The following is a 24,676-nucleotide window of genomic DNA, read 5'->3' as shown; positions in this document are numbered from 1 at the left end:
GGGAGAATGTACAGACTCCTTACAGACAGCTGCAGGAAATGTACCTGTGTCACTGGTGCTGTAAAGTGTTATGTGAACTGCTCTGCTACCATGATCATTTGAATAGGTCAGCACAACGTCATGGGCCAAAAGCCCCATACTGTGCTGTACTGTTCTATGTTCTAATATGTGACTTCCATTTGAATGTTCTCAATAGACCATTTGAATGAGTCTCATCAGCTACTCTTTCACACACAGCTTATTCAGGGGACATGCTGCTCTTTTTACTCCCAACTTTAAAGCTTTCTATTTCTCTACTTATATTTTTTTCTTTTGTAGTCCTGCTTTTTCTTTGATAGCAAGCAACAGGACTGGATCCTGGATCCTCCCAGCTCATCTCAGATGTTTTCTTAATTGCCAGGTTTGAATAGAGTAGCATGGCTGGGTAAAATAAAACAGCTTACAAAGCACAAACTCTTCCTCGAGATACTGTAGAGCAACTTGACACAATGTGCAACAAAATTTCAATAATCCACCATCTGATTGTTTGGAAGTCATGAAAATTTAGCACCTGGCTCCATGATACACACCAGAGCCTTATTTCCCAGGATCCATTGAAACGTACTGGGCTCCGGAAAATTTATTATCCTGCTGTTTAACACCACGGAGAGAGTTAATGGAAAGTGTATTAGTGTGTGTGAACTCATCGAAGTCCCAGGCATGTTCGATGAAGAGTGGTACTATACAATTTACCCGGATGATTGGAGATTTTTTGCATGATTTCCTCTGATTACCCATATAACCAGTGCAGAAATACACTCTACTTGAAAACAATTCAGGAAGACTTGGCACATTATCTGTGGTAGTTTTCATATTCATCAGTTCTAAGGGTTATGCCTGAATTATGGCTTGATTTATTGGAATAAATGAGTTCAAATTTTTGATATTCATTAGTAACAATTCTAAAAATGTTACCGAATGATTGTTTTGTGAATGTTTCTTTCAGGCGTCTAAAGGAACGAGAAAGAATTGGAGAACTTGGTGCACCAGAAATTTGGGGACTGTCTCCAAAATTCCCCGAGCCAGAGTAAGTCTTTTGCCAACTCAACCAGTTTAAATTACCCATGTGCTTATAGTTTGTAGATTGATTGTTCATTTGTCTTCATTTTGATGTAATTAAATTAGTAAATGTGACTCTTTACTGAAACCTGAGCAAAAATAGTCAATTCAAAAGTAGTAGAATTCCTCTAATGTTTATTAAGCAATATCCCTGTTCTATTATAAACAAAAAAGATCAGTAAATTGCCTAACAGGTAAGGTGAAAAGAAGTGAGCATTAACATTTCAGGTTAATGGTCTTTCAGAGCCCATTTCTAATGGAAGATAATTGACCAGAAATGGTAACTCTGTTTCTCTCTCCACAGATGCTGCCTGATCATCTGAGTTTTTCTAGCATTTTATGCTTTTGGTTCAGATTTCCAGCAGCTGTGGTACTTTGCTTTTGAATTCTATTTGTATTCATTCTGATAGCTGTATGGGATTTGTGCATTATTTCAGATTCAGAATGTTTAAATTCCCATGTGAATAAATGTGCCTTATGTTAATTGAAATTCTAGCATTGGAACTTTGCATTTGTTTTAGTTCAGATGAGCATACTCCAGTCGAGGGGGAGCAAGGCGAGAAGAGCAGCAGTTCAGATTCCAGTGCAGAAGGTAACTGTTCATAGCATTATATTTCCAGGAAATCAGCAGGGTGGCCTTGTGATGGATACTAGAAATTGACAGATAATTCAGAAACTTTCAGTTGAATCATATCTGGCTTTTGGCAAACTGTTTGCTGACAGTGTTTCTAATGAACAGAAATGTTTCAAAACTAGGATCACAGTGCAGCCTAATTCTTGGTGTTACTTTTCATTTTCCAAGAATATATGTCAACATGTTTGGATGCATCTGTATAGCTTTACATCCCAGTCCTACAGGAGCAGACACTATCTCAGTTCATGCTGTAAACTCCAGAGTAACTTTTAACTTCATGCCAATAATTGTTTTAAGTACTGATATTTCCAGCTCCTGCTTCTCTTTCTATCAAGCTGTTATTCTCCAGATAATACCATGTAGTAGTTACTCTATGTAATTAAGTTGTATCTGCAATGAGCTTGTTTTATATAGTTATTTAAAAGTACGTACCATGTAGCTGGTCAAAAAATTATATTCTGTTGCACTGTATGTGGAAATAAGATGGGAAATAACATGAGAAAACTGCTTTGTGAGTGACAAATATTATACAAAGTGTCTTGAGCAATCATAACAGATTTTTTTTGATAAGTTGAAAATGCTGGACTGACTCAGCAGGTCAAAATGTGACTGTGAGAGGGAAAACAAGTTAATATTAAGCATGAGATTCTATACACACCCACAACCCCCACCCCCCCTCCCCCCACCCCGTCACACACCCATGCTGGATGATCTCAGCAGGTCAGACAGTGTCTACGGAGGGGAATAAATACTTAAAGTTTCGGGCAAAGACCCTTCATCAGGAATGAAATGTTGACTGCTTATTCTCCTCCATAGAAAAGGGTTAATGTTTGAGTTTAGTGGTCCTTCATCAGTGCTAAGTATTCTCAGTGATACTTTTTTCTGAAAGTTTCCAGCATCTGTATTTTCTTTTTTTTTTGATCTCTTCATCTATCCAAATCAATCAAGGACATGGTAACAAACCTTACAATATGTAAAGTTGGCCACTATTTTTATAAATAAGACTGTTTTTAGAGAAATTAAATCCATCAAGATGTCACTGAATTTTGGACATGTCTTTATTAAGTGGATTTTAAATATTATTTGATATTTGCTTAATTTGTGATATCATAAGACATTGAAGCAGAATTAGACCATTTGGCCCATTGATCGTGGTTGATCCTTTCAACCCCTCCTCAGCCCCACTCCTCCCTTCTACCGGTAATCTTTGATGTCATGGCCAATCAAGTAATAGTAACTGCACTCATAAGAACATAAGAAATAGGAGCAAGAGTAGGCCAATGGCCCGTCGAGCCTGCTCCGCCATTCAATAAGATCATGGCTGATCTGTCCACGGACTCGTCTCCACCTATCTGCCTTTTCCCCATAACCCTTAATTCCCCTACTAAGCAAGAATCTATCCAACCTTGTCTTAAGTATATTTACTGAGATAGCCTCCACTGCTTCTTTGGGCAGAGAATTACACAGATTCACCACTCTCTGAGAAAAGCAGTTCCTCCTCATCTCCATCCTAAATCTACTCCCCCAAATCTTGAGGCTATGTCCTCTAGCTGTAGTCTCACCTACCAGTGGAAACAACTTTCCTGCCTTTATCTTGTCTATCCCTTTCATAATTTTATATGTTTCTATAAGTTCTCTTCTCATTCTTCTGAATTCCACCCAGTACAATCCCAGGCAACTCAATCTCTCCTCATAGTCTAACCCCCTCATCTCTGGAATCAACCTGGCGAACCTCCTCTGCACCACCGCCAAAGCCAATATAACCTTTCTCAAGTAAGGAGACCAGAACTGCACACACTACTCCAGATGTGGCCTCACCAGTACCCTGTACAGTTGCAGCATAACCCCCCTGCTCTTAAATTCAAACCCTCTAGCAATAAAGGCCAACATTCCATTTGCCTTGATAGCCTGCTGCACCTGCAAACTAACCTCTCATGATTCATGCACAAGCATTCCCAAGTTCCTCTGCACAGCAGCATGCTGCAATCTTTTTAACTATTTAAGTAATAATACGCTCTTTCATGGTAATGACATTGCATTTACCAGCAATGCGCTCCATCTGTCAAACTCTTGCCCGCTCACTTAAATCTATCTATATCTCTCTGAAAACTCTCCACATCTTCTGCACAATTTGCTTTTCCTCTCAATTTAGTATCATCACCAAACTTAGATGCACTACACTTGGTCCCCTCTTCCAGATTGTTAATGTATATTGTTAACAGTTGCAGGCCCAGCACCAACCGCTGCAGCACACTGCTCACCATCGGTTGCATCCCAACTCTCTAGTTTCTATTAGTTAACCAATCCTCTATCCATGCTAATAAATCACCCCCAACTCTATGCATCCTTATCTTGTGGATAAGTCTTTTATGCGGCACCTTATCAAATGCCTTCTGGAAATCCAAGTAAATAATGTCCATCTGTTCCCCTCTATCCACTGTGCTCATTATATCCTCAAAAAAAACTCCAGTAAGTTTGTCAAACAGGACCTGCCTTTGCTGAATCCATGCTGCATCTGCCTGATGGATCCATTTCTTTCCAGTTGCCTTGCTATTTCTTTTTTAATGATAACTTTAAGCATTTTCTCAACTATAGATGTTTCTCAACTATAATTGGCCTATAGTTACCTGCCTTTTGCCTACATCCTTTTGTGAACAGTGGCGTGACATTTGCAGTCATTCAGTCCACTAAGACCTGCCCAGAGGCCAAAGAATTTTCATAAATTATCCCCAAAACCTCCATTACAACTTCTGCCATTTCCTTCAGTGCCCTGGGATGCATTCCATCAGGACCAGGGGACTTGCCTATCTTCAGGCCCACAAGTTTGTTCAGCACTACCTCTTTAGTGATGGCTGTTGTATCGAGGGCCTCACCTCCCTTCACATCCATGACATCTCTTTGGTATGTTAGATGTGTCCTCCGCCATGAAGACCAACACAAAATAGTCATTTCCTCATTACCCAATATCAGTTCCCCCTTCTCGTTCCCCTAGGGAGCTACATTCACTTTAGCCACCCTTTTCCGCTTATCCATTTTTATATTTTGTGCTAGTTTATTTTCATAATCTAGCTTCCCTTTCTTTATTGCTCACTTGGCAGTACTTTGTTGCTTTTTAAAGTTTTCCCAATCATCTCATTTCCCATTCTTGGCAACTTTGTATGCATGAGCTTTTAGTTTGATGCCTTCTTTTGTTTCCATAGTTATCCACGGCTGGCTCTCTCCATCCATAGCGTCCTTGCTTTTAACTGGAATATACTTTTGTTGAGCACTGTGAAATATCTCTTGGAAAGTCTTCCACTGTTTTTCAACTGTCCTACCTTATAGCCTGTGTTCCTAGTCTATACTAGCCAAATCCTCCCTCATTCCATTGTAGTCTCCATTGTTTATGCATAATACACTGGTTTTAGGTCAAACTATTGCACCCTCCATTTGTATGAGAAAATCATATTATGATCACTCTTTCCAAGTGGATCCTTAACCACAAGATCACTAATTTTACCTGTCCCATTGCACAGAACAAGATCGAAGATAGCACATTCCCTTTGTAGGTTCAGTAACATGCTGTTCAAGAAAGTCATCACGGAAGCATTCTATGAAGTCCTCCTCAAGACTGCCTCAACCAACTTGCTTTGCCCAATCTATGTGCAAGTTAAAGTCTGATGTTCCATCCTTACATTCCTCAGATATTTCTGTTTATTGCCTGTGCCACTATGTTGTTATGTGGTGGCCGATAGACAACCCCCCAACAGTGGTTTTACCCTTTACTTTTCCTGATCTCTACCCAGATGGATTCAGCATTCTGTTCCTTAGATCTTGTATCGTCTCTCACTATCATTCTGACCTCGTCTTTAATTAAGAGCGCTACCCCACCTCCCTTTCCTTCCTGCCTATCCTTCCATATTATCTGATATCCTTGGATATTTAATTTCCAATCCTCTCCACCCTTCATCCCCTTCTCTGTAAAGACTACTAAATCATACCCCTTTGTACTGATTTGTGCCGCAAGTTCACTGACCTTGTTTTGAATACTATGGACGTACAAATGAAGTGCCCTTACACTCATTGTGCTTTTAAAATCTTGCAATATTTTACTCTTTGGAACTTGTCTTTCCTTCACTCCACTCTTTTCTCTTTTTTTATCTTTTGCTTTTTCTTTATCTTTATCCACAATTTTCTTGTTTACCTTATCCATACTTCTCCAACCTTTTGCACCCACACCCCCTACTATCTAGTTTAAAGTCCAATATACGGCCCTAGTTAAGCGATTCGCTAGGATCCAGGTACCATCGTGATTCAGGTGGAGCCCATCCCATTGGTACAGCTCTCTCCTTCCCCATTATTGGTGCCAATTTCCCAAGAACTCAAAACCACTTCTCCCACACCAGTCTTTCAGCCAATCATTTAACTCTCTAATCTTCTTGACCCTATGCCAATTTGCATAGGGTAGTAATCCAGAGATGGCCAGCTTTTTGGTTCTGCTTTTTAATATAGTCCCTATATGCTCAAATTGCCTCAGCATAACCTCTTTCCTTGTTCTACCTATGTCGTTAGTATCCACATGGACCATGACAACTGGATCTTTCCCCTCCCACTGCAAATTCATCTGAAGGTTTCAAAGGTACATTTAATGTCAGAGAAATGTATACAATATACATCCTGAAATTCTTTTTCTTTGCAACCATTCACAAAAAGAGTGGAGTGCCCCAAAGAATAAATGACAGTTAAATGTTAGAACCCCCAAAGCCAGTATATAACTGCCATAACAATCCATTACCCTTGCAGTTTCTTAACTCAGTCCACAAGGATTCAGCATATTCTAACCTTATGTCACATCTTTCTACTGATTTGATGCCATTCTTTACCAGCAGAGCCACGCCACCCCCTCTGCCTACCCTCCTTACCCTCTGATACAATGTGTAACCTTGGACATTCAGCTCCCAACTACAGCCATCCTTCAGCCACGATTCAGTGATGGCCGCAATGTCATACCTGACAATCTGTAAAAGTGCAACAAAATCATCTCCCTTATTTCTTATACTCCGTGAATTGAGATATAACACTTTGAGTATTGTATTTGCTACCCTTTTTGTTTCTGCATCCCTAATGCACTGATAGTCACCCTACTGGCTGCAATTTTGTCCTCTATCATCTGCCTGCCTTTCTTGACAGTCTGACTGCACGCTATCTTTGCTTTTTTAACATCTGTCCTATCCTGAGTCCCTTCACTTGGGTTCCCATCCTCCTGCCGAATTAGATTTAACCCTCCCCAAAAGCTCTTAACAAACCTGCCCATGAGAATATTGGTCCCCCTCAGGTTCGGGTGTAACCCGTTACTTTTGTACAGGTCATACCTCCCCCAGAAGAGACACCAGTAATCCAAGAACCTGAGGCTTACCTCCTGCACCAGCTTCTCAGTTGCACATTTATCTGCTAAATCATCCTGTTTCTACCCTCACTGGCTCATTGCTCAGGTAGGAATCCAGAAATTACTACCCTGGAGGTCCTGCTTCTCAGCTTTCTGCCTAACTCTCTAAATTCTCTCTTCAGCACCTCTTCTATTTTCCTTCCTCTGACATTGGTACAATAAGTACCAAGACATCTTGCTGCTCCCTCTCCTCCTCCAAAATGCTGTGGATGCGATCTGAAACGTCCCTGACCCTGGCACCTGGGAGGCAACATACCATCTGGGTGTCCCATTCGTATCTACAGAATCTCCTGTCTGATCTTCTGACTATTGAGTCCCTTATCACTACTGCTGCCCTTTATCTCCTTCTTTCCCTTCTGCACCACAGACTCATAACCTGGACTCTGTGGCATTCCCCTGCAGCAGGTTCCAAAATGGTATATTGATTCTTGAGGGGAATGGTTATAGGGGTGCCCTGCACTAACTGCCTATTCACCGTACCCTACCTTCTCCTGACAGTCACCAAGCTACCCACCTCCTGCACCTTAGGGATGACTGCTTCCTTGCAACTCCAATTGATGATCTTCTCTCTCTCTCGTACAAGCTGAAGGTCATCCAGCTGCTTCTCCAGATCCCTAACACATTCTTCAAGGAGACTCCCAACATCTAGCAAGAAGAACACACAATGGCCATTTAAACTACACTAAATACCCCTGACACAATAAGAAAAAAGGGAAATTTAGCAAAAACACCCAGAGCCAATGTCTCTTCTGAGCAAAAGCCTCGTTTGAGCTACTGCACTCTCTCCTACTCCCAACGATGCCCACTGCAACAATGATCACTCTGCTTGTCCCTTCTATACTCCTCCCTGCACTGCTCCCGTTGCTGACTGGGATGCTGGAATGACACCGAATGCACACAAACTTGTCCTTTTAAACAAGCGCCCATGACTTGCGAGAAATCTCCTCTCTGCATTTCTCCAGCCACTGATTGGGACGCTGGAATGAAACCAAATGCCCGCGAAGCTCTCTTTTTAAACAAGCGCTGCCAACCTGTGACAAATCTCTTCTCTGAGTTGCTCCCCCCCGCTGATTGGGATGCCAGAATATCAGTTTGTTAAAATTTCAAACTACCTATAAAAATAGATTTTGCCACAATCTAGTTTTTCTTGCTAATGTCCCAGCCAAGAAGTATCAACTCCTTGCTAGGATACAGTTCTTTAATTTCTAAAGCCACACACAAAATGCTGGAGGAATTCCACAGCCCAGGCAGCATCTATGGAGAAGGGTAAACGGTCGACATTTTGGGCCGAGCCCCTTTGTAGGACTGGAAAGGAAGGGGGAGGAAGTCAGAATAGGAAGGTGGCAGGAGGGGAGGAAGAAGTATAGGGTGGCAGGTAATTACTGAAACCGGGAGAGGGGGTGGGGGTGAAGTAAAGAGCTGGGAAGTTGATGGAAGAGATAAGGGCTGAAGAAAGGGGAATCTTGATAGGAGACGACAGAAGACCATGGAAGGAAGGGAAGGTGGGGGGGGGAGGAGCACCAGAGGGAGGTGATGGGCGGGTAAGAAGAGAAGGTGGGAAGGGGAAACACGAATGGAGAATTGTAGTTTAATTGAATGTTATTTGTGGCAGTGTTAATAGTGAGAGTCCGCTGTATAATCGTAGCTTGGCTGAGCCTGGTTTTGCCCTCCTATTATATCTACATCTAATAGAATAGTGTTTCTGGAGTGGAAACACACTGATTTTACTCCCTAACTTACCAGCAATGATGCTTCTACCACATACGTGACTAAAATCAATTAATGCAGGACGAGAAATCATATTTTGGTTAATCTACTCACTCAGTAAACCCAATGAGAAATCAGGGAACCCATGTTCATTATAATCAACATATACTGCTATTAAAAAGAATTCATTACTTTTTGTATGGAACAAGGCATATTCAGTATGTGTACATTGGATATAAACCCTCTAATATCTCCTGCAGAGGACAAAAAGAAGAAAAAGAAAAAAAGGAAGAAGAATAAAAAGAAGAAATCAAAAAAGAAAAAGCATAAACATTCTGAAGAAAGTGAATCAGATTCTGACAGCGAAAGCGACCTAACTGGTAAGATATAAACTAGTCCCTCTCATTTACACGCACGCACCCATTCACACTCTGCTCTGTGTTCTGGGTGTACAGAAAAAAGAAACAGGAACACAGAAGCAAAAGGAAAGAAACAGGCTGCAGAGAGTGAATGGTGTGGGGTGGAGTGTACTTTGCAATTAGTGTACATGGGGTAGAATTGGTGGTTTGGTGACCTGTAGAGAGAAGTGACCTCAGCCCATCCATTGACTCTGTGTACCCTTCTCATTGCTTCAGAAGAGCAGCTAAAATAGTCAAGGACCCCTCCCACCCTGGACATTTGCCACTCCTTGTCCCACTTCTCTAAATTTTCAAAATCCTTTTGTTATCTATCATGACCGTCTTCCCTTTCAGCGATTGTAGAAGGCTTTGCTGGTCCATACAGATAACATCCACTGCCCTACCCTCATCTTCCTTTTAGGTTAGAAAATTCTAGAAAGCTCATTCATCAAGCAGGATTTCACATCCACAAAGCTATGCTGACTCCTCCTTATCAGACTCTGCCTGTTCAAATGTTGATAGATTCTGTCCCTTCCAGTAACTCCATGCCCTTCATGCTTTTGAATAGAAAAGCGTACAAAAATTAGTCCATCACAGGTAAAGCCCCCATCTTCAAGGAGTACTGTCGCAGGAAAGTAGCAACCATCATCAAGGACCCCACCAGGGCATGCTCGCTTCTTTTTGCCATCAGGAAAGAGGTGCAGCAGCCTCAGGACCCATACCACTAGGTTCAGGAACAGTTATTACCCCTCAACCATCAGGCTCTTGAACCAGAGGGGTTAACTTCACTCACGCCACACTGATCTTATTCTGCAACCTATGGACTCCCTTTCAAGGACTCGACAACTCACGTTCCTGATATTTATTTGTTTGTTTGCTATTATTTCTTTGTTTTTTTCTCTCAGTTTGTTGTCTTTAACACTGCTTGTTCGTTTTTATGTGAGATTTTTCTTTGATTCTATTGTGTTTCTTCGTATTTACTGTTAACGCCCACTAGACAATGAATCTCAGGATAGTATATGTGTTATATATGTACTTTGATAATAAATTTACTTTGTCATGCTGTCTGGACTGTAGTTCCCCTGGCTTGTCCTGCTGCCCTTCTTTAAGAACAGAAAAACTAGCCACCTTGAAGATGACCAAAAAGAAATGGATGAGCTTTAACGAGTGTCTCAAGGAAGGTAAGGTAGTGAGGTGAAGAGTTAGAATTTCCAGTCATGGAAGCTGAAGGCATAGCCACTAGTAGTCAAGCAATTAAAGATTAGCAAGAAGCTAGGATTAGAGAAAGAATATCATGACGAAAATTTAAAAATATACTTGTAAGTTGAGGTATAGTTTGGTTGGGGTCCTATGTTTCTCAGCTAGTGTTGTTTAATGTTTGACTGGGATTTGATCTGAGTTACAATGGCCTTTTGGAAGGTCTCAAATTCACACTGTCTTTAAAGTCCACCAGATTCAGTGCTATGTAACATGTCATTTTTAAATCAAGTCTGTTTGTGTATACCACCTTGGCTGGACAGCGGAGCACTTTTAGTAATAGGCAACTGCACTGCTCCAAAGAGCGCTATATGAAGTCATTCTTGTCCTATGCCATTAGGTTCAATAATGAGTCAACCTATAGCCAGGGAAGTGATGCCCCCTTCCTGTTAGACTGTTTGTAGTAACTTATTTTTCGTGCTTTCTATTTCTCTTCTAATATTTATATCTGTGCACTTGTAATGCTACAATGACACTGTTAATTTCCTTTGGGATCAATAAAGTATCCTTCTATCTATCTATTAATAAGAGTAACATCCAAGAGTTCAAAAATTGCAACCAGAGTCCCAAGCTTGCCAGATTACCCAAGTTTTACTGTGTATTAATTACTAAATGTATTTCTTGTATTTTAATAGATAAAGATAAAAAGAAAAAGAAGAAGAAGAAATCCCATAAAAAGTAAGACACTTTATATCTGGGTCTAGCTTTTATCTGGCAAACCTAATGCAAATTAATATTTTTGACAACCATTTTAATTGTTAGGGAGTCATAGAGCATTACAGCATTGACAGTAGTGCGATCACTCGAGTCAAGTACAATGTTCTCCTAAGGGGTTGTGTGTTGGTATGTCCTCGGGTGGCTGTAGAGGCCAATCTGGGATTCGCAATACGGTATTCTGTTGCAGTGTGGGCAAGAATAAGTGATGGTGGTGGTTAGTATTTGGGTCTATTGGTGGTTCTGTCTCTCCTTTCACAGCTGTCGCTTGTTCTCTGCGGCACAGCGGAGTTTGCTGTCATGTAGCACAGCTCCCTCTCGACCAGATTTCCTCCACATGGATCTACTGAGTGTAAATGTTTTCCCAGTTTTTAGATCTGATGTTGAACTTCCTCAGGCTGATGTTGATGTTACCTTTGAAGTGTTTCATTTGCCCACCAGGGTCTCAATGACCTGTCACTGACTGCATGGATACAAGTCCTTCAGCCCAGTGAGTCCAAGTTGACCATGGTGTCGAGCTGCAGCTCCTTAGGTACTGGGTTAGGGAACTGGAGATGCAGCTCGATGACCTTCATCTGGTCAGGGAAAGTGAGGAGGTGATAGAGAAAAGCTATAGGCAAGTAGGGCCTTGGGAGACAGGTAAGTAGGTAACAGTCAGGAGAGGGACAGGAAAGTGTCAGATATTAGAGAGAACCCCTGCATCTGTCCCCCTTAACAATAAGTACTCCTGTTTGAGTACTTGGCTTACCTGGGGGAAGCATCAGTGTCCCTGCCTCTGGCACAGAGTCCGGCCCTGTGGCTCAGAAGTGTAGGAAAAGGAAGAGGATGGTAGCAGTGATAGGGGGCTCTATATTAGGGGTCAGACAGGCGATTCTGTGGATGCAGGAAAGAAACATGGATGGTAGTTTGCCTCCCAGGTGCCAGGGTCTGGGATGTTTCTGATTGCGTCCACGATATCCTGAAGTGGGAAGGTGAACAGCCAGAGGTCGTAGTATATATTGGTACCAACAACATAGGTAGGGAAAGGGAGGAAGTCCTGAAAGCAAATTACAGAGAGTTACAAAAGAAGCTGAGAAGCAGGACCTCAAAGGTAATAATCTTGGGATTATTACCTGTGCCACGCGACAGTGAGTATAGGAATAGAATAAGGTGGAGGATAAATGCGTGGCTGAGGGATTGGAGCAGGGGGCGGTGATTCAGATTTCTGGATCATTGGGACCTCTTTTGGGGCAGGCATGACCTGTACAAAAAGGATGGGTTGCACTTGAATCCGAGGGTGACCAATACCCTGTCAGGGAGGTTTCCCAAGGCTATTGGGAAAAGTTTAAACTTGAATTGCTGGGGGGTGGGAGCTGAACTTAAGAGACGGAGAAAAGGGCAATTGGCTCACAAGAAAGTTTATAGACAGTGTGAGAGGGAGGACAAGCAGGTGATAGAGAAGGGATACGCTTTTGAGATGTGTCTATTTTAATGCCAGAAGCATCATGAACAAAGCATGGATCAGTACTTGGAGCTATGATGTTGTGGCCATTACAGAGACTTTGATGGCTTAGGGGCAGGAATGGCTACTTAGAGTGCCAGGATTTATATGTTTCAGAAAGGACAGGGAGGGAGGCAAAAGAGGTGGGGGCATAGCACTGCTGATCCCCAGTGTCACGGCTGCAGAAAAGGTGGACGTCATGGAGGGGTTATCTACTGAGTCTCAGTGGGTGGAAGTTAGGAACAGGAAGGGACCAATAACTCTACTGGGTGTTTTTTATAGGCTGCCCAATAGTAACAGGGATATTGAGGAGCAGAAAGGGAGACAGATTCCAGAAAGGTATAATAATAGCAGCATTGTCGTGGTGGGAGATTTTAATTTCCCAAATATTGATTGGCATCTCCCTAGAGCAGGGGGTTTAGATTGGGTGGAGTTTGTTGGGTGCGTTCAGGAAGATTTTGTGACACAGTATGTAGATAAGCCTACAAGGGAGGCTGTACTTGTTCTGGTATTGGGAAATGAACCTGGTCAGGTCTCAGTGGGGAGAGTGTTTTGGAGATAGATTGTGATCACTATCTCCTTTACCATAGCTTTGGAGAGGGATACGAACAGACAAGTTAATTGGAGTAAGGGGAAATATGAAGCTATCAGGCAGGAACTTGGAGGCATAAACTGGAAATAGATGTTCTCAGGGAAATGTACAGCAGAAATTTGGCAAATGTTCAGGGGATATTTATGTAGTGTTCTTCATAGGTACGTTCCAATGAGACGGAAAGGATGGTAGGGTACAGGAACCATAGTGTACAAAATCCATTGAAAATTTTGTCAAGAATAAAAGAAAAGCTTACAAAAAGTTCAAAAAACTAGGTAATGGTAGAGATTTAGAAGATTATAAGGCTAGCAGGAAGGAGCTTAAGTTCCACTCTTTTCTATAAGTGTATACCTCAGATAAATTGTGGAGATTTGTGATATATATGATTATATGATGTATATGTACAATGTCTGAAATACATCTTATGGAAATGTTTGATGAACTTCAATTTAAAAAAATTACAAAAAAAAATGGCCTCAGAAGGGGCCATGAGAAGGCCTTGGTGAACAGGATTAAGGAAAATCCCAAGGCATTCTACAAGTGTGTGAAGAACAAGAAGATAAGATGTGAGAGAATAGGACCAATCAAGTGTGACAGTGGAAAAGTGTGTATAGAACTGGAGGAGATGGTGGTGGTATTTAATGAATACTTTGCTTCAGTATTCACTACAGAAAAGGAACTTGACGATTGTAGGGATGATTTACAGCAAACTGAAAAGCTTGAACATATAGTCTTTAAGAAAGGGGATGTGCTGGAGCTTTTGGAAAGCATCAAGTTAGATAAGTCACCAGGCCTGGATGACTACCGTGGGAGGCGAGGGAGGAGATCGCTGAGCCTCTGGCAATGATCTTTGCATCATCAGAGGTTCCGGAGGATTGGAGGGTTGCAGATGTTGTTCCCTAATTCAAGAAAGGGAGTATATAGCCCAGGAAATTTTAGAGCAGTGAGTCTTACTTCAGTGGTTGGTAAGTTGATGGAGAAGATCCTGAGCAGCAGGATTTATGCCTCTCCAGGTGTTCATAATATGATTAGGAATAGTCAGCATGGCTTTGTCAAAGGCGGGTCATATCTTATGAGCCTGATTGAATTTTTTGAGGCTGTGACTAAACACATTGATGACAGTAGAGCAGTAGATGTAGTGTATATGGATTTCAGCAAGGCATTTGAGAAGGTGCCCCATGCAAGGCTTATTGAAAAATTAAGGAGGCATGGGATCCATGGGGACCTCGCTTTGTGGATCCAGAATTGGCTTGCCCACAGAAGGCAAAGAGTAGTTGTGGACGGGTCATATTCTGTGTGGAGGTCAATGACCACTGTGTCTCGGGGATCTGTTCTGGGACTCTTGCTCGTCATTATTTTTTTATAAATGACCTGGATGAGGAAGTGGAGGGATGGGTTAGTAAATTTGCTGATGACACAAAGGTTAGAGGTGTTGTGAATAGTGTGGAGGGCTGCCAGAGGTTACAGCGGGACATTGATAGGATGCAAAACTGGGCTGAGAAGTGGCAGATGAAGTTCAACCCAGGTAAGTGAGGTGGTTCATTTTGGCAGGTTAAATAGGATGGCAGAATATAGTATTAATGGTAAGACTCTTGGCAGTGTGGAGGATCAGAGGGATCTTGGGGTCTGAGTCCATAGTCCACTTTGAAAGCTGCTGCACAGGTTGACTCTGTGGTTAAGAAGGCATATGGTGCATTGGCCTTCATCAATCGTTGGATTGAGTTCAAGAGACGAGAGGTAATGTTACAGCTATATAGGAGCCTGGTCAGGCCCTACTTGGAGTACTGTGCTCAGTTTGGTCACCTCACTACTGGAAGGATGTGGAAACTATAGAAAGGATGCAGAGCTGTCCTCAAGGAAATCTCCTGGACCTGATGTAGAATTTTATAAATCATTCTCTTCACTTCTTTCTCCTCCGTTACTTTCAGTATTATCTGACTCGTTTAATTACGGCAAATTGCCACCCTCTTTTAATGAGGCATCTATTATTCTTCTATTAAAAAAGGGTAAAGACCCAACAGAGTGTTCCTCGTATAAGCCGATTTCTTTGCTTAATGTTGATGTAAAGATCTTAGCTAAAGTTTTGGCTTATAGATTAGAAACCGTTATTCCCTCTATTATCTCTGATGACCAATCAGGTTTTATTAAAAACCGTCTCCCTTTTTTTAACATTCAGCGTTTATTTAATATTTTATATTTTCCTCCAACTGGGATTCCTGAATGTGTTATTTCCCTCGATGCAGAGAAAACATTTGATCGTATAGAGTGGAACTACCTTTTTGCAGTCTTAGAAAAATTTAACCTCGGTCAAAGTTTCATCTCTTGGATCAAATTGCTGTACCTGTGTCCTACTGCTTCTGTTTTAACTAATTTTCAGAAATCCCAGGTATTTAATCTCAAACGTGGCACCCATCAGGGATGCCCCTTAAGTCCCCTTCTCTTTGATTTGGCTATAGAACCTTTGGCGATAGCATTTCGAAGTTGTCCTGAATTGACCGGGATTTGGAGAGGGGGTGTTGAGCATAAAGTTTCTCTTTATGCTGATGACTTATTACTTTCTCTCAAATCCGTCTATATCCTTACCTCCAATGTTTTCACTTCTTGACCAGTTTAGCCAGATCTCTGGCTATAAACTTAATTTACATAAGAGAGAACTTTTCCCAATTAATAAAGAAGCACAAGAATTAACATTTCGTGATCTCCCTTTTAAAGTAGTCCATAATCAATTTACTTATCTTGGAATTACAGTCACAAGGAAGTTTAAAGATCTCTTTCGTGAAAACTTTGCCAGTCTTTCATATGCTATAAAACAGAGTCTGGTATAATGGTCACCTCTATCTATGTTTTTGGTAGGTCGTATTAATGTTGTTAAAATGTATGTTCTCCCCAAATTTTTATACTTATTTCAATCTATCCCAATTTTTATTCCTAAATCTTTTTTTTGATTCCTTAGACTCTATTATTTTGTCATATCTGTGGAAGGAATAAGCACTCTAGAATTAATAAAATCCATCTCCAAAAACCTAAAAAAGAGGGTGGCATGGCTTTAACTAACTTTCGTTTATATTATTGGGCAGCTAATATACGTTGTGTTACCTTTTGGTCTTTCTTCCATGGCCAACCTGAGTGCCCTAATTGGGTGGCAATGGAGTTGAGCTTCACTAAAGAATTATCTATCTCTGCACTCCCTAGTAGTCTGTCCAGATTAGTAGCTAATCCTCTTGTTAGACACACTTTGCGTATATGGGCTCAGTTTAGGAAATGCTATGGTTTCCATGGTTTTTCCGTTTCCAGCCCTGTCGTACATAATCACCTTTTTTTACCTACTACGTACGATTCAGCATTCCATGTTTGGTATAGGAAGGGCATTAGACATTTTGAAGCTCTTTTCATTGATAATCGCTTCGCTTCTTTTCAACAGCTTTCTGTTAAGTTCAATCTGCCCAATGCTAATTTTTTTAGATATCTCCAAATTAGACACTTTATTGCTCCTTTAATTTCTAACTTTACTGAAATGCCTGCGAAAAATGCTATGGACTTATTTCTTTCCATTAATCCACTAGGTAAAGGTTTAATATCAATTATTCGAGATAAATTAGCAGCCTTACGACGGGCCCCTGTGGATAAAACTAAAGTGACATGGGAGCAGGATTTAAATATCTCCTTAACTGATGAGAGTTGGGACTCAATTCTCAAATCGGTTAATTCAGCCTCTCTTTGTGCTCGCCATTGCCTTTTACAGTTCAAGATTGTTCATAGAGCCCATATGTCTAAATCTAAACAATCTCGATTCTACCCTAACATTAGTCCGCTTTGTGATAAATGCAAGAGGGGCTAGGCCTCTCTCATTCATATGTACTGGTTCTGTCCTAGCTTGGAGAAATTTTGGAAAGATGTCTTCACTACGTTATCGTATATTCTGAATCAGCATCTAGAACCAAACCCCTTAATTGCTTTATTCGGTTTCTGGGGTGAGACAGATTTACGTCTGAGTCCGACCAAATGCCGAATATTATCCTTTGCCTCTCTCCTGGCTAGACGCTTGATCCTCCTTAGATGGAAAGATGTTGCCCCGCCCACTCATGCTCAATGGCTTAACGACATTATGGCCTGCTTGGACCTCGAAAAAATCCATTATTCAGTTCTTAATTCGGATTTAAAGTTCCATAAGGTTTGGGGACCTTTTATCGAGTACTTTCATAACCTCCCTCTTGACTAGGGTTTTTTTTCTTTTCGGTCCCTTGCTTTCAGCTCCCTTTTTTTCTGGTAGTAGGCATTATTATCCTCTGTTGCTAAGTGTATTCACAGTTTTGGGGTTTGATTGTCCTGATTTATATTCTCTATATTGTGTTGTGGTTGGTCTGGAGTTTTTTTTTGTGTTGTGGGGCTTGGGGAGGACACTAAGTTTACTTGTCTTCAATTTAGGTGTTTTTTTTTTAATATTGTCATTGTATGCTTAATTTTGCACTGTATTAATGTTCCTCATTTTGATTTGGGTTTTTTTAATTTGTAAAATGTATAAAAAAACTAATAAAAAACAAAAAACAAAAAAAATAGAAGAAGAAAGGGTGCAGAGGAGATTTACAAGGATGTTGGCTGGATTGGGGAGCATGCCTTACGAGAATAGGTTGAGTGAACTTGGCCTTTTCTGCTTCAAGCGATGGAGGATGAGAGGTGACTTGATAGAGGTGTATAAGATGATGAGAGGCATTGATCATGTGGATAATCAGAGGCTTTTTCCCAGCGCTAAAATAGCGAACACAAGAAGGCACAGTTTTAAGGTGCTTGGGAGTTGGTACAGAGGGGATGTCAGGGGTAAATTTTTTACGCAGAGTGGTGAGTGTGGAATGGGCTGCCAGCAGCTGTGGTGGAGGCAGATACGATAGGGTCTTTTAAGAGACTCCTGGATAGGTACTTGGAACTTAGAAAAATAGAGGGCTGTGGAGCCCTAAGTAATTTCTAAAATAAGTACATGTTTGGCACAGCATTATGGGCCAAAGGAACTGTATTGTGTTGTAGGTTTTGTATTATATAGGAGCATAATTAGGCCATTTGGCCCATCAAGCTTGCTCCGCCATTTCATCATGGCTGATCCGTTTATCCTCTCAGCCCCAGTCTCCTGCCTTCTTTCTCCCTGTATCCCTTCATGCCCTGACCCATCAAGAATATCAACCCCTGCCTTAAATATACATACAGACTTTGCTTCCCAGTTACCTGTGGCAACAAATTCCACAGATTCACCACTCTGTTATTTCTACAAGCTAAATGATACAGCCATTTTATATGTTAAGCACATCTCAAAGCAACCTCACCTGCTGTAATGAGTTTTGTGGAACGGGCTATATATTACAAAGAAATAGTGGTCCAAATACATGAGATTCTACAGATGCTGGAAATCCTGAGGAGCATGTACAAAATGCTGGAGGAACTCCGCAGGTCAGACAGCATCTCTGGAGGGGAGCAAACTATCGATGTTTCAGGGAGACCCGACATCAGAAACTGAGAGGAAGGGGAAAGAGTGGCCCAATTAGTTTGGTTTGAGGTCAGGGTTAAGGTTGGTTTCTCTAATTGCAGAATAAAAATAAGGAATTTATTCCCATTCCCCGTTCTGTTTCATTCTCTGGCATTTTTTTTCAATTTTTAAATTAGTTTAATTTGGGGAAAGGTAAAGTAACTTGTCGTAATTTCAAATGATAGAATAGGACTCACAAAGAAATCCTTTGTCCTGATCAGGTGTGTGCTCTTGACAAGCAGGGTGTACATTGGTGAAAGCATTGCTATAAATTCAGTAGTTCAACATTTGCCTTTCATTAATTAACCCATGAAAAAAAGAGAAATGCTTGTAACAAAACTTTTGGATGCAAGATGCACAATATCACTTCTCCCTCCTCCCTCTACCTCTCTGCTTTTTTGGTCCTTTCCCCACTTCCACTCTGCTCCTTCCCAAAAAGTCTTGATAGCAGCGAATTAATAATGGAGAGAAAAATACAATATCTTAAGAAAGCAAATGTTTGTTTAATTTAATAGAAAGAAACCAAAGAAAGCAAAAAAGAACAAGAAAAAAGTATCTGAATCGAGTAGTGACGAATCTGACGAAGAAAGCGAACATGAAGCTATCTGGGTAGAAAAAACACGTAAGTATGTACAGACAAGCATCATGTTACGGCAGTTTGACAAGCAGAAATTTGCCCTTGCAGTGTTCACAGAACACAGCTGAAACTTCTGGTACAGGTTGAAAGTTCACTCTTATGAAATTAGGAAAAAAAAAGTAAATGTGGATATTTTTCATTTTATTTCTGTGCACACGGGTATAGATGATATTTCTTAATGTTATGCAAAATTGCAAGAGGGACATTTTCAAGGAATGCAAACACTCCCTCCCCACCCTGTAATGCAAGAGTCCTTATTTGGATATATTTGCAATCAGAATCCATAATTTTTCCACAAAACTTTGAGTTGAGTCATACTTATAGGAGCTGGCCTACATAAAATATAATGGATGGAGGGAGTTTCACCAGAAATTGATTAAGTAATTAAATCAGACTCCAAGTTTAGAGGAGCTACAAATGCAGATAATGGAATGGTTTATCTAATATTATTACTCTCATCGCTGTAGTGTGGCTAACAAAACATAAGGTGCTGTGTATAGATCTTGCGTTAAGCTTCATTAGAATGGCATAGGAGGACAAGGTCGGAGGGTGAGCTAGGCAGAAAATTAATGAGATTTTCTCAATTTCATTCTACTTGTTTAACTAATTAATACCTTGGTGAACTTTTCCTTTTGAAGGTGCACATGAGGAGGACATCTTGTATGGACCTGAAGCTCCAAAGCAACACTCTGCCCAAGATGATGACAAGCCGCTGAAGTAAGTGATTGCATTTTCTTTTTAAGTAGATGATCGTATTTTCTACACTTTTAAATTGAATCAAATTTTTAATACATATGCAACAGATACAGACTGCCAGAAAAACTCAGTAGGTGAGGCAGCATTTATGGAGGGAATTGAAAAGTCGAGTTTTCAGGCTAAGACCGTTCATCAGAAATGGAAAGAAAGGGTGCAGAAGCCAGAATAAGAAGGGAGGAATGGAAGGAGCACAAACTGGCAGGTGAAAGATGTGACCAGGAGAGGGAGAAGGTAGTCTCCGTTTTAACACAAATGACTTGTAACTGGCACTGAATGGTACCTTAGCAGTGTTTTTTAAAATACTGTCACAGAGACTGAAGACTTTAGTAGTAGATGGTATCCGTCTGTCTAGAAGGACAATGGTTGATGATCATGATCACAAGCCTGGGCAGACGGTATGGAGATTTTGAGATGCCCAGTCATCAAGACTCCCCTCTCTGCCTCACTAGTGTAGTCCAAAGGAAAGCTTATGAAGCAATACATTTGGCATCAGCTTGGCTGCAGGAGCTGCCGGAAGGATGTTCGATGGTGTCCAGCTGCCTTAGGGGCTCTACTTCAGATTTGCTGTCTGGGTTTACTCCCATAGGCCTCACCTCTCCCAAGGCTGCCAACGAGACAGTGGGGCTATTTACCCTTAGCTGGGGAACTACGGTGTGTGCACACACGAGTGGGCCTCTCTGCTACGTGTGTGGGAGCCAGACCTCCTGCCTGTCCTCTTTAGTTCAGCCTGAGTCTGAAAGGAGTTTGGTTTCCGTGTGTCACCAGCAAGGAGGCGTCACATGAATCTTGCTGTTGGAGAGGCTCTGTACTGGAGGAAGAGATTTACACATTTGCGCTCCTTTTTGCAAGACTGCTAGCCAGCAGTGGAAGCTGAAAGTGAGAGCGACAAGCACTACCCACTACACTACCACACTAGTTGTGTCAAAGCAGCTGTTTTGACGCCTCAAGAGACTGTACATACAGCAATTTGGAACAAAAAAAGCAAATGGTGAACTTAGCAGATCCTGAAGGATCTTGACCTGTCCATTTCAGTGTAGTCTACTGCCTGGCTTCCAGCAGTTCATTTTCTTTTATTTTAAAATACTGACCTTGTTCAGAGGTAGGTTTTTACAGACGTGGGTTCATGGGGTATTGGTAGAGGCAGATACATTTAAGAGACTCTTGGCTAGGCACATTGATGAAAGAAAAAGTAAGAAGGAATTGTGAGCCGGTGGCATAGTGGCAGCTGCAATGGACTTCAGGGTGAGTGGTCTCAGGTTTGAACCCAGCCAGTTCTTTGCATGCTTTCCATCCAGGCTGGGTTGAGTGTCGAGCTAGCAATTCAACCTCATCAAAATACAAACCAAAATGCTAAAGGAACGGCAAGATTGCCACAAGGCACGAAAAGGAACATCAAACAAAATGCAGGAAGGAAGGGTTAGATCTTGAAGTAGGTTAAAAGGTTAACACAATATTGTAGGCTGGGGGGTCTGTACTGTGCTGTAAGGCTCTATGGAGAATTAAAGTTCATTACTCATGCACTTAACCATCTCTGACTTCTAGTTACGGTCACGCTCTGCTTCCTGGTGAAGGGGCTGCCATGGCTGAGTACGTGAAGGCTGGGAAGCGTATTCCACGAAGAGGTGAAATTGGTCTGACAAGTGAGCAGATTGCTTCCTTTGAACATTCTGGTTACGTAATGAGTGGAAGCAGGTAGGAAGCTTTTTCTAACAGTGCACTTCAAGTTTGAAATTCTGTTTAAAGTTTTAATTTATGTTCTGTAGAATTTATAAACTTGGTGAAAGGAAGAAGGGAAAGTATCTATGACATAGCTTCTCCGAGGATTATCACTTTGTGTGGAGAGGCCTGTGAGTTCCTGAGATCCCAAGAGCAAAGCCGTCTGAAGCTTAGCTCCTGGTAGCGTCAAGTGGGAGGGTCCAAGCAAGCCCTCAATCACAGCGGCAGTGAAGGTGGCGGAAGGCTGCAGCAGTGAAGGGCACCCAGTCATCTTGGATGCCATTCTACTGGATCCTGACCCCAACCTGTCAAAGACTGTGTGGTAGCTACCCGTGTAACAGCCTCCCCACGTGAAATAAAGTTATGCACATGCATTCTCCATTAAGGGAACAAACCCTTGGAAGGATTTTATGCTTGACTCGGGTGATGGCACTACTACCACTATTATATAGTTGTAGGATTTTGTATTTTCACTTGGGGAAAAAAATGGACAAAACTCTTCTTGAGGGTATATCAAATGACGGTCAGCTGCTCAGTGGCATTTTGATGTAGGAAATTGATGAATTCAGTGTAAAATATTTTTAAGGCCTTATTGAGGTGCAAGTTCTTCTGCAACAAGGAGATCAGTCTAAAGGGGTTTGTGTGTGGAATCAAAGAGCAACTAAGGTAGTAAATGAAAGCCAGTGATACAGCCGGTTAAGGAAGGATCACCTTTGTCAACTAAGTTAGCTGCCGAATCTGTCTTGGATCTAAAGGTGTTGGAAAGGTGACTCTAGTTTCCCTTGGAGTTTCTGCTTCAGGAGGTGGAGTTGTTGCAGGGTTCTTGATTGTATTTCTTCAAGAAATCTGCATCTGTATGTGGAGATTGAGATAAGGGTTGGATTGGTTGTATTGCCCATTTAAAGATTTGCTTTTATTTGTCACGCATACTTTGAAACATACAATGAGATGTGGTGTTTGCACCAAAGAGCAACACAGTCTGAGATGTGCTGGGGCACCCCACAGGTGTCGCCACACTTCCGGAACGAACGTAACAACTCACTAAACCTATCTTCCACACCTTTGAAATGTGGGAGGAAGCTGGAGCAATTAGAGGAAACCCACGCGGTCACAGGGAGAGAGTACAAATTCCTTACAGACAGCGGTGGAATTGAACACTATTTTACCAATTGCCGGTGCTTTTACAGCATTACACTGCCATGCTGTCTGTTGTAGAATTTCTGCTTCAGACCACTACTGCAAATGCTGGAGGAGATGGGAACACTTTTCCGCCTGGGAAACTGCACCACAGTAGACATGTCAAGGAAGGAATTGCAGAATAGAATTTTTTTTTTAAGTTTATGTATTTACGTTTCTCATCAGGTATTAAACCCCTTGTCAAGAGCTTTCCACTGAATTTCATTTAAATTGGCTTATTGATCTCTACCAGTACCCCATCCTGCCAAATACCTACTCCTCAACTTTGCATTTGTTAGAACTATTGGAATCTTTGTTTAAAACGTTGCACGTTTAGATGCCCTCCATTAATATCATTAACTTCTCAATTTCTTGCATTACAAATGTGTGCAAATTATGTACAAAGTTATGAAAGTGACGACCAGCTTTGGAGCCTGGATGATGGATTTGGATAGAGAAATAGGGCTACACTAAGTCTTTGTTTTAAAATTCTATTCAGAGATGCAGCTTGGTAACAGGCCCTTCTGGCCCAATGAGCCCACGCTGCCCAATTACACTCATGTAACCAACTAACCCACTAACCCGTATGTCTTTGGAATGTGGGAGGAAACCAGAGCACCCGGAGGAAAGCCACACAGTCACAGGGAGAGCGCACAAACTCCTGACAGCGGTGGGAATTGAACCTATCGCTGACGCTGTAATAGCATTATACTACTGTACTGCGCTACCTCAAAAACTCTGGGTGGGCTTGTTATCTGATTTTGTTCATGATATTATCTAAAACAGACACAATTAGAGCTCCTGCTTGCATAAAGCATATAAGGTTCTAAATTGTAAAGTTTGCCACTAATTTTATTGGTTAATTTGTAAAGTGCCTGTTTAATAAAACTGAGTTGTAAAATAACAGATGAATGACTGGATCTTAAAAATAAAGTAGAAATGTAAGAATTTTAAGCACATGATAAGTTTTCATTGACCATTTTGCTTCTGACATGCATCCAGTTATGGTAGGATATTAGTCGTGATTTTATTCTTTATCAATGTGTGAATAATTGTGATATTTATCCTCTGACTTGAGTTTTGCCTGTTTTGTGTTCAGACATCGCCGAATGGAGGCTGTGCGTCTCCGTAAAGAGAACCAGATTTACAGTGCAGATGAAAAGAGAGCCCTAGCTTCGTTTAACAAAGAGGAACGGCTAAAGAGGGAGAACAAGATCCTTTCTGGTTTCAGGGAGATGGTGCAAAGAAAGACCAAGGGCAAGGAGGAGAAATAGAGATAAAATTTTTTAAACAGCTTCTATTTAAAACCTGGGAATGTGCAGCAGCAGGTCAATCACCTGATTGAGTTTTGTTTTTTTGATAGGTGATTGCAATGCTTGATATTTTCAGATTTTTTACCTTCATTTTCAGCATTTAAAATGTTTTTGATCAAAACCTTAATATAATCTGGATATATTATAAGCTTGTTTTACTGTAGCTGGTTCAAATTGAATGTTAATATTGTAAACTTGAAACCTTAAATTTCCTATCACCATTCTAGTTTTGTATAAAACAATTTAACTTAGTGCTACCTT

At 41.2% G+C, this 24,676-nt stretch overlaps 1 protein-coding gene across 1 annotated transcript in view; it reads left to right on the top strand.

Moving 5' to 3' along the window:
- The window catches only part of nkap (NFKB activating protein), a 38,735-nt gene extending 14,129 nt beyond the window's left edge, over positions 1-24,606 (top strand). The window contains exons 3-10 of the mRNA XM_059976777.1: positions 986-1,066; positions 1,620-1,690; positions 9,125-9,244; positions 11,155-11,197; positions 19,333-19,439; positions 20,093-20,171; positions 21,753-21,902; positions 24,202-24,606. Of these exons, the coding sequence (XP_059832760.1) occupies positions 986-1,066; positions 1,620-1,690; positions 9,125-9,244; positions 11,155-11,197; positions 19,333-19,439; positions 20,093-20,171; positions 21,753-21,902; positions 24,202-24,376 (826 nt within the window). The 3' untranslated portion in view covers positions 24,377-24,606. The remainder of the gene's footprint in view (positions 1-985; positions 1,067-1,619; positions 1,691-9,124; positions 9,245-11,154; positions 11,198-19,332; positions 19,440-20,092; positions 20,172-21,752; positions 21,903-24,201) is intronic.
- Positions 24,607-24,676: the final 70 nt, after the last annotated feature.

Source organism: Hypanus sabinus, chromosome 8 (genome assembly GCF_030144855.1).
Source record: "Hypanus sabinus isolate sHypSab1 chromosome 8, sHypSab1.hap1, whole genome shotgun sequence".
Classification (NCBI taxonomy): domain Eukaryota; kingdom Metazoa; phylum Chordata; class Chondrichthyes; order Myliobatiformes; family Dasyatidae; genus Hypanus; species Hypanus sabinus.
This window is presented reverse-complemented; position numbering and strand designations above follow the sequence as displayed.